The sequence below is a fragment of the Ranitomeya imitator genome, chromosome 4 (genome assembly GCF_032444005.1).
Source record: "Ranitomeya imitator isolate aRanImi1 chromosome 4, aRanImi1.pri, whole genome shotgun sequence".
Taxonomy (NCBI): Eukaryota; Metazoa; Chordata; class Amphibia; order Anura; family Dendrobatidae; genus Ranitomeya; species Ranitomeya imitator.
Genome location: NC_091285.1, coordinates 31,288,555 through 31,306,477, shown reverse-complemented (window position 1 = coordinate 31,306,477; position 17,923 = coordinate 31,288,555). Strand labels below are relative to the sequence as shown.

General features: G+C 42.8%; 1 protein-coding gene across 1 annotated transcript; it reads left to right on the top strand.

Annotated features, from left to right (window-relative positions):
• Positions 1-801: 801 nt before the first annotated feature.
• Positions 802-6,227, top strand: LOC138675353 (gastrotropin-like). The gene is made up of 4 exons (XM_069763476.1): positions 802-958; positions 1,293-1,465; positions 4,167-4,256; positions 6,113-6,227. The coding sequence occupies exons 1-4, from the start codon at positions 892-894 to the stop codon at positions 6,164-6,166; spliced, it is 384 nt and encodes a 127-aa protein (XP_069619577.1). The 5' UTR covers positions 802-891; the 3' UTR covers positions 6,167-6,227.
• The last annotated feature ends 11,696 nt before the right edge of the window (positions 6,228-17,923 follow it).

The window sequence follows — 17,923 nt, the reverse complement described above, 5'->3', positions numbered from 1 at the left end:
TGTTAAAAATAATAAAAAATAAAAATAAAAAATGGTGCTATTCTCACCTTCCGTCATCCACTGATACGCGCGAGCGGCGAGGCTGCCGCCAGCTTCCGTTCCCAGAGATGCATTGCGAAATTACCCAGATTACTTAGCGGTCTCGCGAGACTGCTAAGCCATCTGGGTAATTTCGCAATGCATCACTGGGAACGGAAGCTGGTGGCAGCCTCGCACGCATCGGGACACATTCGGTGGACCCTGATGATCTTCTATTATGGGGTGAAGTTGTTGGTGATGCATTTACCCAGCAGTGGTATGGACGAACACGCAGTAACTTAGATGAACCAAGTAATCCATCATGAACCTAGCTTTGAACCTCAAGTGCGATCTTTATGCCAATCTGGGTGATTGGGCACCTTCTAAATTTAAGGTGATCTGCTTGAAAAGTTGAGTAGAAGTTGGAATTTTTATTATAAATGATGGGCTAGACATTATTTCTTTTATCATCGTACGTCATTATTCCTTCTATGCTCATACATTTCACAGCACCTTTAGAATTTGCAGGGTATATCGACTATGTTAGTTATCATCCTAAATCACTTTATCAGTGCCTAATCACTGACAACCAGGTCACCAGATAATGAAGCTCAGTTTACATGTCCATGGTTAGAGTTGAGATGTTTGAACCTGGTTTTCCCCACAGGTCACTAACACTGATTTATCAGTGATTGATCTGCTTGATACACACTACATTACTCAATTCTTAGATGAAGAAAGATAATTTTGATGGGATGAATGGCTCTTTTAGTCTTCTCGATGTATATAAAGAGGAGCTAACAGACATACATTACTCACTGCTCTTCTGCTTCCCAGTCTTCAGTGGACCTTTTCTGTCTCTCCAACCTCACCATGGCCTTCTCAGGAAAATATGAAGTTGAATCCCAAGAGAACTATGAATCATTCATGAATCTTATCGGTGAGTCTTTTCATTCCATTTTATGATGCAGAAATATGTTTGTTTTTTTTAAATATACATGTAAAAAAATTTAAGGGACGGTGTTTGAAGAAGGTCTTGGTGACAGGTCTTGGTGAGACAGGACAAAATGGTCGGGCAACCTGCTCTACAAGTTTATTGACGCCTCTTTAAATCCCTTAACAAGAGTTTACGATCACTATTTTTAGTTAAATATAGGCAATACTATATTGATTTTTACAACTTATCACTCAAAATTGACATTTTTGCTTCGCAACCCAAAGATTGGACAAATCTAACGTCTGCTTTTGTCTAACCAAGGATTCTTTCATCCTAGGCATCCCCGAAGCCCAAATTGAAAAGGGAAAGAATTTTAAATATACCACTGAAGTGGTCCAGAATGGAAACGAGTTCACCTGGTCTCAGATCTATCCAGGACACACAACCACCAATAAGTTTGTTGTTGGCCAAGAGTCCGACATGCATACCATGGGTGGCAAGCAGTTTAAGGTAATTAATTGCTCATCAGCTAAACTCAGTTATGTTTTCTCATTGTAGAGTTCTTTTCAGATGATGTTATGATGATTGCTTTTTATATGTATGTTTTCGAGAACATAGACAGAACTCTTGGCCAAGCCATAAAGTCATCAGCCCCATACTGAGTATGATATTTGGGTAAGAATAAGAAGTGTCCATCACCTCAACCCCAATAAGTTTCCATGCATGAAACATGTTGAAACAGTAGACCTTTCAATTTATGTTATTAAATCTATCAGGAATGTTAGGATATTTTATTTACATGGCCAGTATAAAAAGGTTGACCAAACGGGATGACCCCTTCTTAAAATACAGCCATCCAGGGGCTTGACCAATCTCCATGAATTCGACTTTGTTAAGAACCAAAAATCAGGAATATTGAATTGCACTTATTCTAATGAATGGACAACCATATAACGTATGATCATGTCAAGTCTACGAGATCGGAAGCCTACTTATAGACTTGGACAACAATGAACAAAGCATAGGAACAGCATTTGTTATGAGGCCCACCAATAAAAGATTCCATTTATACTCAGACATAGGGTGCAGTAAAGGCTTCCAAAGTTTCAGGTTTCAACAGGACTGGACAACCATCTGATGTGTATGAGGGCTTCCAACTCTCCCCCGACATGTGATGTGACACATTGAACTTCAACGACTGATCCTTTTGTTATTGCAGAAGTGCTATAGTATTGGCATATTCCACTGTCCCCACTGAAAACACATGCACACTTGGCCATATGAGCGTACATGGGTGTAGGAGGGTCACGGTAGATCTAGCGGTAGACCAAACAAGCATTAGACCAACAGTTGTCTCCTTTAGTGATGATTAAGGAAAAATTACTGTGTCTTTATTTTGCCTTTTCCCATCAAACATCCTGACTTGCACCCAGGTTGAGTTTGTTAGATATCCTTGTGTGCATTACCCTAATATTGTGATGTCACTCTGTGCATTACCCTATATTATGATACCACTGTGTGTGGATTATTCTAGTATTATCCTAGAATTGTGATATCACTGTGTGCATTACTTTATATTGTGATACCACTGTGTGTGGATTATCCTAGTATTATCCTAGTATTGTGATATCACTGTGTGCATTACCTTATATTGTGATATCACTGTGTGGATTATCCTACTATTATTCTAGTATTGTGATATCACTGTGTGCATTACCTTATATTGTGATATCACTGTGTGGATTATCCTAATATTATCCTAGTATTGTGATATCACTGTGTGCATTACCTTATATTGTGATATCACTGTGTGGATTATCCTAGTATTATCCTAGTATTGTGATATCACTGTGTGCATTACCTTATATTGTGATACCACTGTGTGTGGATTATCCTAGTATTGTGATATCACTGTGTGCATTACCTTATATTGTGATATCACTGTGTGGATTATCCTAATATTATCCTAGTATTGAGACATTACTGTGTGCATTACCTTAAAGGGAACCTGTGACCCCGAAAATCGCGGGTGAGGTAAGCGCACCGGCATCAGGGGCTTATCTACAGCATTCTGTAATGCTGTAGATAAGCCCCCGATGTTACCTGAAAGAGGAGAAAAAGACGTTAGATTATACTCACCCAGGGGCGGTCCCGCTGCTGGTCCGGTCGGATGGGTGTCTCTGGTCCGCTGCGGCGCCTCCCATCTTCATTCCAAGACGTCCTCTTCTGATCTTCACGCCGCGGCTCCGGCGCAGGCGTACTTTGTCTGCCCTGTTGAGGGCAGAACAAAGTACTGCAGTGCGCAGGCGCCGGAAAGGTCAGAGAGGCCCGGCGCCTGTGCACTGCAGTACTTTGCTCTGCCCTCAACACGGCAGACAAAGTAAACCTGCGCCAGAGCCGTGGCTGAAGATCAGAAGAGGACGTCTTGGAATGAAGATGGGAGGCGCCGCAGCGGACCGGAGACGCCCATCCGACCGGACCAGCAGCAGGACCGCCCCTGGGTGAGTATAATCTAACGTCTTTTTCTCCTCTTTCAGGTAACATCGGGGGCTTATCTACAGCATTACAGAATGCTGTAGATAAGCCCCTGATGCCGGTGGGCTTACCTCACCCGCGATTTTCGGGGTGACAGGTTCCCTTTAATATTGTCACGACACTGTGTGGATTACAATAATACTGTGTGCATTACCTTATATTGTGACATTATTGCTTACACTTTTCAAGTTTTGAACTTGCTGTTGAAGATGGTCATGTTGACAGAAGCTACAGGGGCCCCTGATTGGCTGTTACGCTCTTTCGAATAAAGAGGTTCTCCATACTTGAAACCACGGTGAATTTCACCTATATGGCACAATTAATGTCTTTTCACTACCTTAACGGTGCCATAAACCTTAGATATCTCAGGAGTTGTTTCATCTTATCTCCCAATATACGTCACGCTTATTTCCTTTGAGGGTAAATGTGTTTTAAAAGGGGAGAGGTGATTAAGCTGCTGCCAGACCCCTTCTGCGTTGGTTAATATCCCATGTTAACAAGAGGATCAGATGTTAAATTTCCACATTCTCAGCCCTTCCATAGTCCTCCACCATAGAGTCTGCGTACACCTCACATTGTCATCTGGCCTCATCAAAATCGATGGGTTTGTCTAAAGTGTATGGGGGCCTTTAGACTGCGGCACAACTTTGATTTTTTTTTTTTTTGCCCTTTAAAGACAACAGTGAAATGGGAAGGTGATAAGATCGCTGTGGATTTCCCTAATTACCATCACACTTCAGAGATGGTGGGTGGGAAGCTTGTTGAGGTAAGCTTCTTCTAAGTGAAATTATTAATATAGTGAATATGAAAAAATAGATCAATGTAATCTAATATCTAGCGCCAATACCACCATTCCGCTTTTTCTCCTTATGTGGTCTTCAAAATCGCTGAGATATCTCGTTTTACTCTTTTACGTTCTTTAGTCTGTGGCCTAACTTTATGCTTCGATTGTGCATGGATTGTATTGTATCATGATAGACAAGTAGGAATTTTCAGAAGTAAGTTCTATCCGTATCAGTGTTGACCCTCAGAACGAGTTGGTCCAAGTCTTGACTTCTAAGGGTCAAATTCTCCACGTATGTTATGGGAGGGTTAGGATGTGAGCTCTGGGGTCTCACAGATGTTGGTGGAACTTGTGGGTGGGTTCGGATGTGATCTCTGGGGTCTCGTAGAGTGTCCATGTATGTTCTATAACTTCTCCAATTAACAAAAGACTCCACTTTTTAGATGTCACACTCATTTACTCAAATATTCTTAGTGTTCCCGACTTTATTAAAATAAAACATTAAAGTCAAACATTTTTCCAGTTCTGAAATAATGAAATTATGGGACAGCAAAATTTTTGTAAATTTTTATTAATAAATTTAATTTGCATGGAGGGGGGGGGGGTTTGAATAATTTTGATTGAAACTACGGTATGTATAATGTAATTCAATTGAAAATGTGTAACTGGAAGGGGTTGTCTACTACTAGAGCAACCCCTTCTTGATCAAAATGTTTACCCCCATAAAACAATAAAACCTATACTTATCTCTCATACTGGCACCTTTCCCGTAGTGTCAGCACTCGCTCTCTCCGGGGCTCTAGTGACACGTGACGCCAGCGTCCAATCAGTGTTGTCGTCATTGTCTCCGCCTTCGGACAAATTGACCAGGAAGAGGAAGTCCGGGCTGCAGCTGGTCTCGAACTTCCTTTTCATGTTCGATTTGTCCAAAGGCGGAGACAGTGACACCAGCGCTGATTGGACGCCGGCGTCATGTGTCACAACAACAGCACGGGACACCCGGGAGAACGAGTGCTGACACCGCGGGAATGGCACCTGCACGGGAGGTGAGTATAGGCTTTATTACTTCATCGGCGCCAAGCGAGGCTATGACAAGAAGTAGTGGACAACTAACGCTACTGAGCCCAATACAAAATCTATAACAGCCCTCCAACCTCCCTATTATCCACCATTATAGACGGGGTGCCCAAGGTGTCAGATGAGTAAGTCTTTATTTCCCCATAACCTGTAGAGCCGATGTAAGACCCCTATAGGGACACCACTGTTGCCTTGTCATTATGCAGGTCCATAATCAATACTTGTTTCATAAAACATCCCAGTGAATAAACTTTGTTTGCCCGTAAACCAAAATGGAGAAAATATTTTATGTATAGGATAATTCCAATTGCGGCTGCACAGCCCACACATAGTGCAGAGGTCAGAATAGGAGCCACATATAGATTAGTCCTCCAGTGACAGTAACAGAAAGCCTTGATTTATGTGTCTGGAATAGATAAATTACACTTCCTAATAAACATATGGAACACCATATCCAATTAAATGTATTAGGACAATGCAGCAAATCATTTTAAAGACGGAGATAAAACTTTTAAAACTTAAGAGTAAAAATCTGTTTCATTTTCTTGGAGAGTAATACCCTTCTATGACCAGCAAGTGGCACTGTTGTCACTCTTGCCTAAATACTTGGATATCGTCACTTTCTCTACTATTCTTCTGTATGTTTAGGGAAGGTAGAATATATATATATATATTTTTAGAAAAGGTAAAGATCTGATTGTTTTCACTTTGACTCTACTATAATACTCTTTTTCTTGTCCCTCTAATCTACTCTTTTACAGACCTCAGTGAGCGGAGGAATCACCTTCAAGAGGATCAGTAAGAAAGTGGCATAAACTACAGATTTCCTCTTTTTCCTCCTATAGATTTCAAATAATAAAGTTGGTTTGCATAATACATTGTCTGTTTCCTTTTATTCCTGCACAACTAAAAAGAAAAAAACAGGAACATAAATGAATTGGAGCATTTTGTTAATATAAAGTATTTGCCGCGAACCTGTAGAACTCAGCTTGTCTCTACCACAAAGGGGCCATATACATAGTGCAGATGTAGAAGTACACATATGGGACCCAAAACTGTTCTAACATATTTTGGCCCTGATTTCATAACTAGCGCATGGTAAGTGGGTACCTGTAACAGATTTTGCATAAGCGCCAGGAGCTTTAAGACTTTTTTCATTTTTTCATTTGGGATAAGAAGTGAAAACTTGCTGATCAGGAGGGGTCCAATTGCAGGGACCCCCACTGAACCGAAGAACAGTGCTTTGCTGCGCCCCATCTGAATGAGGTGATAGCAAGATAGGCACACAATTGTTCTTTCCATTTTCTATGGGACAATGAATGGAGCAGCAGGGCACGTGTCCGGCCATTGCTGCATTCAGATGAAGCTCTGATGGATCAGTGGGGGTCCTAGCAGTCGGCCACCACGACTAGCAAGTTATCACCCATACCATAGATAGATGATAACTTCTAAAGGTGGGAATAATCCTTTAAGTCACACCTTTGAAGGCAGTAATGTTATATTGAGAAGGTAGAGCAAAACGTTTGGTAATATTCTACAATAGGGGTCTATAACCTGTGGCTCTTCAGCTATTGGAAACTTCAATGAGAATAATTTGTTTTATTAGTATTATTATTATTATTTATTGTTATAGCACCATTTGTGCCATGGCGCTTTACATGTGAGGAGGGGTATACATAATAAAAACAAGTACAATAATCTTAAACAAGCCATGACTGGTACAGGAGGAGAGAGGACCCTGCCCGCGAGGGCTCACAATCTACAAGGGATGGGTGAGAATACAGTAGGTGAGGTTAGAGCTGGTCGTGCAGTGGTTTGGTGGTTACTGCAGGTTGTAGGCTTGTTGGAAGAGGTAGGTCTTCAGGTTCCTTTTGAAGGTTTCCACAGTAGGCGAGAGTCAGATATGTTGTGGTAGAGGGTTCCAGAGTAGGGGTGATGTGCGGGAGAAGTCTTGTATGTGATTGTGGGAAGAGGAGATAAGAGGGGAGTAGAGAAGGAGATCTTGTGAGGATCGGAGGTTGCGTGCAGGTAAGTACCGGGAGACGAGGTCACAGATGTGTGGAGGAGACAGGTTGTGAATGGCTTTGTATGCCATGATTAAGGTTTGGAACTGGAGTATCTGGCTAATAGGTAGCCAGTGAATGGATTAACAGAGAGGAGAGGCCGGGGAGTAGCGGGGGGACAGGTGGATTAGTCGGGCAGCAGAATTTAGGATAGATTGGAGGGGCGCAAGAGTGTTGGAGGGGAGGCCACAAAGTACGAGGTTGCAGTAGTCAAGGCGGGAGATGATGAGGTCATGGACTAGAGTTTTTGCAGATTCTTGGTTGAGGAATGTACGGATCCCGGAAATATTTTTGAGTTGAAGTCGGCAGGAAGAGAAAGGGCTTGGATAAGTTGTTTGAAGGAGAGATCAGAGTCAAGGATTACCCCGAGACAGCGAGCTTGTGGGACTGGGGAGAGTGAGCAGCCATTTACTTTAATGGATAGGTCTGTTGGGAGAGTTGAGTGAGATGGGGGAAAGAAGGAAGGTGGTGTGTGAGTAGGAGACACTGAATGTCCGGTCTGTTAGGTATGATGTGCTCCAAGACAGGGCCAAGTCAGTGATGCCAAGAGATGAGAGGGTCTGTAGTAATAGGGAATGGTCCAATGTGCCAAAGGAAGAGGACCAGGAGGAGAAGGACAGAGTAGTGTCGCTTGGCTTTGGTAGTTAATAGGTCATTGGTAACTTTTGTTAGGGCAATTTCAGTGGAGTGACGAGGTCCAAAGCCAGATTGTAAGTAGTCGAAGAGGGAGCAGGAAGAGAGGTGGGAGGAAAGTTCGAAATCGACATGTTGTTCCAGTAGTTTTGAGGCATAGGGGAAAAGTGATATGGGGCGATACAGAGGATGGGTCAAGTGTGCTTTTTAAGGATGGGTGTGATTGAGGCATGTTTGAAGCATGAGGGGAAAACATCAGTTGTTAGTGATAGGCTGAAGAGATGGGTTTTACCCCCATGTATGTACAAAAATAGAATTCAGTATGCATTGTATGCAAATTACCCAGGAAGAGTCATGTGTTGTGGATTCTGTTTTTGGGCTCCCTCTGGTGGTTACAGATGGTACTGGGTGACTTGTGTTTTCTGCGGTCTCTGGTGTCCACCTGTTCTATCAGGATATGGGAGTTTCCTATTTAACCTGGCTTTCTTGTCATTTCCTCGCCGGCTAGCAATGTAATCAGTGTGTCTTGTTACCTCTGCTTCCCGCTTCTGTAATCTTCAGGACAAGCTAAGTTTTTGATTTTCCTGTTCCACGTTTTGCTTAATTTTTGTCTTAGTCCAGCTTGCAGATATGTGATTCCTTTTTGCTGGTTGCTCTAGTGGGCTGATATTACTCCTCATGTTCCATGAGTTGGCACATGAGTTCAAGTAATTTCAGGATGGTTTTTGTAGGGTTTTTCGCTGACCGCGCAGTTCACTTTTGTATCCTCTGCTATCTAGATTTAGCGGGCCTCATTTTGCTGAATCTGTTTTCATAACTACGTATGTGCTTTCCTCTCATTTCACCGTCATTACATGTGGGGGGCTGCTATTTCTGTGGGGTGTTTCTCTGGAGGCAAGAGAGGTCTGTGTTTCTTCTAATAGGGGAAGTTAGTCCTTCGGCTGGAGCGAGACGTCTAGGATCATCGTAGGCACGTTCCCCGGTTACAGCTAGTTGTGTGTTAAGGTTCAGGATCGCGGTCAGCTCAGTTTCCATCACCCTAGAGCTTGTTTTGTTTTTTGTGCTTATCCTTCTGTGATCCCCTGCCATTGGGATCATGACAGTATAGCCGGCCCAAAAGTGGTAATCGTATTGGCTGAAGTAGGAGGAAAAGTAGTCTGAGGAAGTTTTTTTTTTTTTTTTTCCTCCCCTCAGAGTTTGCTGCCTAGCCTTAATTGCAGCCTGGCTGCGTCTTACCTCCTCTTAATCCTTGAATGGCTCTGACCTCAGCTGTTTATCATGGACGTCCAGAGTTTGGCTTCCAGCCTGAATAATCTTGCTGCTAAGGTTCAAAATATACAAGATTTTGTTGTACATGCTCCTGTGTCTGAACCTAGAATTCCTATCCCAGAGTTTTTTTCTGGAGATAGATCTAGTTTTCTGAATTTTAGGAACAATTGCAAGTTGTTTCTTTCTTTGAAATCTCGCTCCTCTGGAGACCCTGCTCAGCAAGTCAAAATTGTTATATCTTTCCTGCGGGGTGACCCTCAGAATTGGGCATTTGCATTGGCACCAGGGGATCCTGCGTTGCTCAATGTGGATGCGTTTTTTCTGGCATTGGGTTTGCTCTATGAGGAACCTAACCTAGAGATTCAGGCTGAAAAAGCTTTATTGGCTCTCTCTCAGGGGCAAGATGAAACAGAAATATATTGTCAGAAATTTCGGAAATGGTCGGTGCTTACTCAGTGGAATGAGTGCGCCCTGGCTGCAAGATTCAGAGATGGCCTTTCTGAGGCCATTAAAGATGTTATGGTGGGGTTCCCTGCGCCTACAGGTCTGAATGAGTCTATGACTATGGCTATTCAGATTGATCGGCATTTACGGGAGCGCAAACCTGTGCACCATTTGGCGGTGTCTTCTGAACAGGCACCTGAGACAATGCAATGTGATAGAATTCAGTCCAGAAGTGAACGGCAAAACTATAGGCGGAAAAATGGGTTGTGTTTTTATTGTGGTGATTCAGCTCATGTTATATCAGCATGCTCTAAACGCACAAAAAAGGTTGATAAGTCTGTTGCCATTAGTACTTTACAGTCTAAGTTCATTCTGTCTGTGACTCTGATTTGTTCATTATCAGCCATTTCCGTCGATGCCTATGTGGATTCAGGCGCTGCCCTGAGTCTTATGGATTGGTCATTTGCCAACCGCTGTGGGTTTAGTCTGGAGCCTCTGGAAGTCTCTATTCCTTTGAAATGAATTGACTCTACACCTTTGGCTATGAACAAACCTCAGTACTGGACACAAGTGACCATGCGTATGACTCCCGTTCATCAGGAGGTGATTCGCTTCCTGGTACTGTATAATTTACATGATGTCTTAGTGCTTGGTCTGCCATGGTTACAAACTCATAACCCAGTCTTGGACTGGAAAACGATGTCTGTGTTAAGCTGGGGATGTCAGGGGGTTCATGATGATGCACCTCCGATTTCTTTCCCTTCATCTACTCCTTCTGAGGTTCCGGTATTTTTGTCTGATTATCGGGAGGTTTTTGAGGAGCCTAAGCTCAGTTCGCTTCCTCCTCACAGAGATTGCGATTGTGCTATAGATTTGATTCCTGGCAGTAAATTCCCTAAAGGTCGTTTGTTCAATCTGTCAGTGCCAGAGCATACTGCTATGCGGGATTATGTTAAGGAGTCCTTGGAAAAGGGACATATCCGTCCATCTTCGTCCCCTTTGGGAGCAGGTTTTTTTTTCGTGGCCAAAAAGCCAAAAAAGATGGTTCCTTGAGGCCTTGTATAGATTACCGTCTTTTGAATAAGATTACAGTCAAATATCAGTATCCTTTGCCATTGTTGACTGATTTGTTCGCTCGCATTAAGGGGGCTAAATGGTTCACTAATATTGATCTTCGGGGTGCGTATAATCTTGTGCGGATAAAGCAGGGTGATGAGTGGAAAACCGCATTTAATACGCCTGAGGGCCATTTTGAGTATTTGGTGATGCCTTTTGGACTTTCTAATGCTCCTTCTGTCTTCCAGTCCTTTATGCACGATATTTTCCGTGAATATCTGGATAAATTTATGATTGTGTATTTGGATGATGTTTTGTTTTTTTCTGATGACTGGGAGTCCCATGTTCAGCAGGTCAGGAAGGTGTTTCAGGTCCTGCGGGCCAATTCTTTGTTTGTAAAAGGTTCAAAGTGTCTCTTTGGAGTCCAGAAGATTTCTTTTTTGGGGTATATTTTTTCCCCTTCTACTATTGAGATGGATCCCGTCAAGGTTCAGGCTATTTGTGACTGGACGCAGCCTACATCTCTTAAGAGTCTACAGAAGTTCTTGGGCTTTGCTAATTTTTACCGTCGTTTCATAACTAATTTTTCTAGTGTTGTTAAGCCTTTGACGGATTTGACTAAGAAGGGTGCTGATGTTGCTGATTGGTCTCCTGCGGCTGTGGAGGCCTTTCAGGAACTTAAGCGCCGGTTTTCTTCTGCTCCTGTGTTGCGTCAGCCAGATGTTTCGCTTCCTTTTCAGGTTGAGGTTGATGCTTCCGAGATTGGAGCGGGGGCGGTTTTGTCGCAGAGAAGCTCTGATTGCTCAGTGATGAAGCCATGTGCGTTCTTTTCTAGAAAGTTTTCGCCCACTGAGCGGAATTATGATGTTGGTAATCGGGAGCTTTTGGCCATGAAGTGGGCATTTGAGGAGTGGCGTCATTGGCTTGAGGGTGCTAGACATCCTGTGGTGGTCTTGACTGATCACAAAAATCTGATTTACCTTGAGTCTGCCAAGCGTCTGAATCCTAGACAGGCTCGTTGGTCACTGTTTTTCTCCCGTTTCGATTTTGTGGTTTCATACCTGCCAGGTTCAAAGAATGTGAAGGCGGATGCTCTTTCTAGGAGTTTTGTGCCTGACTCCCCTGGAAATTCTGAGCCCACTGGTATCCTTAGGGATGGGGTGATTTTATCGGCTGTCTCCCCAGACTTGCGACGTGCTTTGCAGGAGTTTCAGGCGGATAAACCTGATCATTGTCCGCCTGAAAGACTGTTTGTTCCGGATAATTGGACCAGTAGAGTCATCTCCGAGGTCCATTCTTCTGCGTTGGCAGGTCATCCTGGAATATTTGGTACTAGAGACTTGGTGGCCAGGTCTTTTTGGTGGCCTTCCTTGTCGAGGGATGTGCGTTCTTTTGTGCAGTCTTGTGAAGTTTGCGCTCGGGCTAAGCCTTGCTGTTCTCGCGCCAGTGGATTGTTGTCACCTTTGCCTATCCCGAAGAGGCCTTGGACGCACATTTCCATGGACTTTATTTCGGATCTCCCTGTCTCTCAAAAAATGTCCGTCATCTGGGTTGTGTGTGACCGCTTTTCTAAGATGGTTCATCTGGTACCCTTGCCTAAGTTACCTTCCTCCTCTGAGTTGGTCCCTCTGTTTTTTCAGAACGTGGTTCGTTTGCATGGGATTCCGGAGAACATCGTTTCTGACAGGGGATCCCAGTTTGTGTCTAGATTTTGGCGGACGTTCTGTGCTAAGATGGGCATTGATTTGTCCTTTTCGTCTGCATTCCATCCTCAGACGAACGGCCAGACGGAACGAACTAATCAGACCTTGGAGACTTATTTGAGGTGTTTTGTTTCTGCTGATCAAGATGACTGGGTTACCTTTTTGCCGCTTGCCGAATTTGCGCTTAATAATCGGGCTAGTTCTGCTACCTTGGTTTCTCAATCCTTTTGTAATTCGGGGTTTCATCCTCGTTTTTCCTCTGGTCAGGTGGAGCCTTCTGATTGTCCTGGAGTGGACATGGTGGTGGATAGGTTGCATCAGATTTGGAGTCATGTGGTGGACAATTTGAAGTTGTCCCAGGAGAGGGCTCAGCAGTTTGCTAATCGCCGTCGCCGCGTGGGTCCTCGACTTCGTGTTGGGGACTTGGTGTGGTTGTCTTCTCGTTTTGTTCCTATGAAGGTCTCTTCTCCTAAGTTCAAGCCTCGGTTCATCGGTCCCTATAGGATCTTGGAAATTCTTAACCCTGTGTCGTTTCGTTTGGATCTCCCGGCATCGTTTGCTATTCATAATGTGTTTCATCGGTCGTTGTTGCGGAAGTATGAGGTACCTGTTGTTCCTTCGCTTGAACCGCCTGCTCCGGTGCTGGTGGAGGGAGAATTGGAGTATGTTGTGGAGAAGATCTTGGATTCTCGTGTTTCCAGACGGAAACTCCAATATTTGGTCAAGTGGAAGGGTTATGGTCAGGAGGATAATTCTTGGGTGGTTGCCTCTGATGTTCATGCTGCTGATTTGGTCCGTGCATTTCATAGGGCTCATCCTGGTCGCCCTGGTGGTTCTCGTGAGGGTTCGGTGACCCCTCCTCAAGGGGGGGGTACTGTTGTGGATTCTGTTTTTGGGCTCCCTCTGGTGGTTACAGATGGTACTGGGTGACTTGTGTTTTCTGCGGTCTCTGGTGTCCACCTGTTCTATCAGGATATGGGAGTTTCTTATTTAACCTGGCTTTCTTGTCATTTCCTCGCCGGCTAGCAATGTAATCAGTGTGTCTTGTTACCTCTGCTTCCCGCTTCTGTAATCTTCAGGACAAGCTAAGTTTTTGATTTTCCTGTTCCACGTTTTGCTTAATTTTTGTCTTAGTCCAGCTTGCAGATATGTGATTCCTTTTTGCTGGTTGCTCTAGTGGGCTGATATTACTCCTCATGTTCCATGAGTTGGCACATGAGTTCAAGTAATTTCAGGATGGTTTTTGTAGGGTTTTTCGCTGACCGCGCAGTTCACTTTTGTATCCTCTGCTATCTAGATTTAGCGGGCCTCATTTTGCTGAATCTGTTTTCATAACTACGTATGTGCTTTCCTCTCATTTCACCGTCATTACATGTGGCGGGCTGCTATTTCTGTGGGGTGTTTCTCTGGAGGCAAGAGAGGTCTGTGTTTCTTCTAATAGGGGAAGTTAGTCCTTCGGCTGGAGCGAGACGTCTAGGATCATCGTAGGCACGTTCCCCGGCTACAGCTAGTTGTGTGTTAAGGTTCAGGATCGCGGTCAGCTCAGTTTCCATCACCCTAGAGCTTGTTTTGTTTTTTGTGCTTGTCCTTTTGTGATCCCCTGCCATTGGGATCATGACAGTCATGTGGGCGATATTGGACTCCTGACCTAATTGATGAGAAGTTCATATAGCACAAGCGTAGTGAAGTGTGGTTCACAATCACGTTATTCTTGGACATCATCCAATAGTCATCTTTAACCTTAACAAGACTTTACTACATATCAAATAAATAGAGATAGATAATAGATAGATAGGTCAATAATAGATAGGTCGATAATAGATAGATAGATAATAGATAGATAATAGATAGATAAGAGATAATAGATAGATGATAGATAGATAGATAGATAATAGATAGATAAATAGATAAGATATAGATATACAAATGATAGATAGATAGATAGATAGATAGATAGATAGATAATAATAATAATAATAATAATAATAATTTTATTTATATAGCGCCAACATATTCCGCAGCGCTTTACAAATTATAGAGGGGACTTGTACAGACAATAGACATTACAGCATAACAGAAATACAGTTCAAAACAGATACCAGGAGGAGTGAGGGCCCTGCTCGCAAGCTTACAAACTATGGGGAAAAGGGGAGACACGAGAGGTGGATGGTAACAATTGCTTTAGTTATTCGGACCAGCTATAGTGTAAGGCTCAGGTGTTCATGTAAAGCTGCATGAACCAGTTACCTGCCTAAGTATGTAGCAGTACAGACACAGAGGGCTAATACTGCATAAAGTGTATGAGAACATGATGCGAGGAACCTTTTTTTTTTTTTTTTTTTTTTTATTATAAATAGGCCACACAGGGATCGTTAGGTTAATGCATTGAGGCGGTAGGCCAGTCTGAACAAATGAGTTAATGAGATAACAAATAGATAGATGGACAAATAGATAGATAGACAGACAGATAGATAATAAATTTATAATAGATAGATAGATAATATATAGATAGATAGATAGATAGACAGATAGATAATAGATAATAGATAAATAGATAATAGATAGATAGATAGATAATAGATAGATAATAGATAGATAGATAATAGATAGATAATAGATATATAATAGATAGATAATAGATAGATAGATAATAGATAGATAGAAAATACGGTAGGTAGATAGATAATAGATAGATAGATAGATATTTTATTCTTTCTCTACCTCCTCCTTCTTGTCTCGTCATGGTGACCATAGTTGGGACAGTCCTAACTCTAATATTAAAAACCTTACCGTTTCTCAAGTGACATGCATGACGAGGCGGGCTGGCTTTCACAATTTTTGATTAAAAAACATGTTACTTAAGGCCTCTTTCACATTTCCGTCGGTACGGGCCCGTCGCAATGCGTCGTGCCGACGTACCGACGGACGTTGTGAATTCTTTGCAAGACGTGGGCAGCAGAAGCAGTTTTTCAACGCATCCGCTGCCCATTCTGAAGTCCGGGGAGGAGGGGGCGGAGTTTCGGCGGCGCGGTCGAAAATGGCAGACGCGACGCACAAAAAAAGTTACATTGAACTTTTTTTGTGACGACGGTCCGCCAAAACACGAGGGATCCATCGCACGACGGACGCGACGTGTGGCAATCCGTCGCGATCCGTCGCTAATACAAGTTTATGGGCAAAAAACGCATCCTGCGAGCACATTTGCAGGATCCGTTTTTCGCCCTAAACGATGGATTGGGGCGGATTGCAAACAACAGAAGTGTGATAGAGGTCTAAGGACCGTGTATTATTTTCATGCAATATGCTATTAATTTATTTACTGCACAGTATTTAATCATGATGTTTCTGTCTTTGGTTATTTCTGTTTAGCGTCTAGTGCGAACGTGCGCTTATACGCTGCATGCACAATAGTTTATGTCCCATTTCATACCTTTGGGTTTATTTCTGTTTCTTCTTGTGTCTGAGGTTAATGACCGGTAATAAAAGATCAGAGGTGAGTCTGCCTTTACATTACAGCTGATCTGCAGATTGAAGAACAAGATAAGAGAATAAAACCTGTATCCTAGATAAGAACATGTATTACGACATGTGATATAAATGTGGTCATTTCAGAAATCACATCACATGAATTGAGGCTCAGGCAAAAGGTATATTTACTTTTTAGTTTTAGATTTGAATTAAGAAATGTCTACAACTGATATGCTCTGCATCGTATCTTCATCCTTTTCTTTCCAGTAATGGGAGAGAGCATGGTGGACAATGGAGGACAATGGTGGACCACCTTGTACATACCTGTAGGACCACATATTGGTTTGATTAAGACAGTGCAGTACTTGGTTTTCTCTGTGGTGGCGCTGTCACCGTTGGAGCAATGAACACTTACTGTTAGGTTCTTCTATTGATTACACTTCATCCGTAGTTGGAACACCCCGTAATTGCCTAATTTTGAGACACTTCCTTCTAAACCAAAATTCTTTGACTTCAGTCTTTAACTTTTGATACCTTCATACCTGTGACCCACACTACCAGAAACAATAGGCACAAAGAACAGGCAAAAATTTATTGTGAACCCTGTAAAAGCGTTCTTCAATTCGATAAGCTGATGATTTTGACAAATAGATGATCAAAAAGTTTGGAACCCTCAGTGATCAGCTCTTGTTGGTGGGGAACACTATCATCAGAGTCCTTCAAAAACATCAGACTAACGTCAGTGGAACCCTAGATGTCAAGGTAGATAAAAATTTGGCATATTCCATCCTTTTGTTATGAGTGGGATAAGCCGCTGATGGTGGTTTCTAAGAGCGTCTCTCTCGTAGAGAGTATAGGAGTACCTGGCAAAGTATGGAGGAGTAAAGAGAGATAGCTGCCGACCGAACGATTGGCCAAACCATCATTCGGTTGAAAGCTAACTATTGCTTATTGAGTCATTAAGGGTAAGATTTCCCTATGGCGCCTCCACAGGTAGAGTTAAGTAATACACAAGATCATTCAAATTAATAGACTGTCTATACATATATGCTAGCCACCTTAGGGAGAGACCCAAGTTGGGCTAAATGTAGCGGGACGAAAGAGACCGAAAAGCCCTCTACTTAAAGGAAATACATAGTGGATGCTTTCCTGAAACGGAAAGTACTTGCAAGCAGCATAATACAAAGAATAGCAGGTTTACCCAGAATCCTTTGCAGTAGGCGGAGCTATGCAAATCATCTCTTTCCACCCCTGTCTAATCCACAGCGCTTGGAACCGCCAAGCGTGCAATGCTGCGGATTAGTTTCTAAATTTACACAGCCAACCAATTCCTACCTGTGGACACGTGTTTCGGGCTTTAGGCCCTCATCAGCACAGGGCTGGAATTGGTTGGCTGTATGGAGTGGGGCTCGGTGAGCAAGCGATACATATATGCTAGCCACCTTAGGGAGAGACCCAAGTTGGGCTAAATGTAGCGGGACGAAAGAGACCAAAAAGCCCTCTACTTAAAGGAAATACATAGTGGATGCTTTCCTGAAACGGAAAGTACTCCACTAGATTGTCTATGTAACTGGGGAAAGGATGGGTCCTCCAGAGCAAGAAACACTCTTTATAATTTCTCTCCACTCAGCCAAGATCCCGAATCTGGGTCCTCAGAATAATGTAATAAAGTAAATGGCTTTTCTAAAATGAAAAATTAATTTGTTTATCTGCACGTGCAGAAAATGTATGAAAGCTAAAAATGATTTCTGTCTAGTTTGGAAAGATTATAGCCATAGTAATCAACTATACAGAAGACAGTAAAATTCCACTACCTCCTTCGCTGATTGTTTTACAACCCTTCGAACCTCACTCTTACCTAGAGGTCAATAACACTCGTTTATCAGATTACACAAGTGGGTGATGTCAGAAGATCCTTGTGAAGGCAGGACCATAG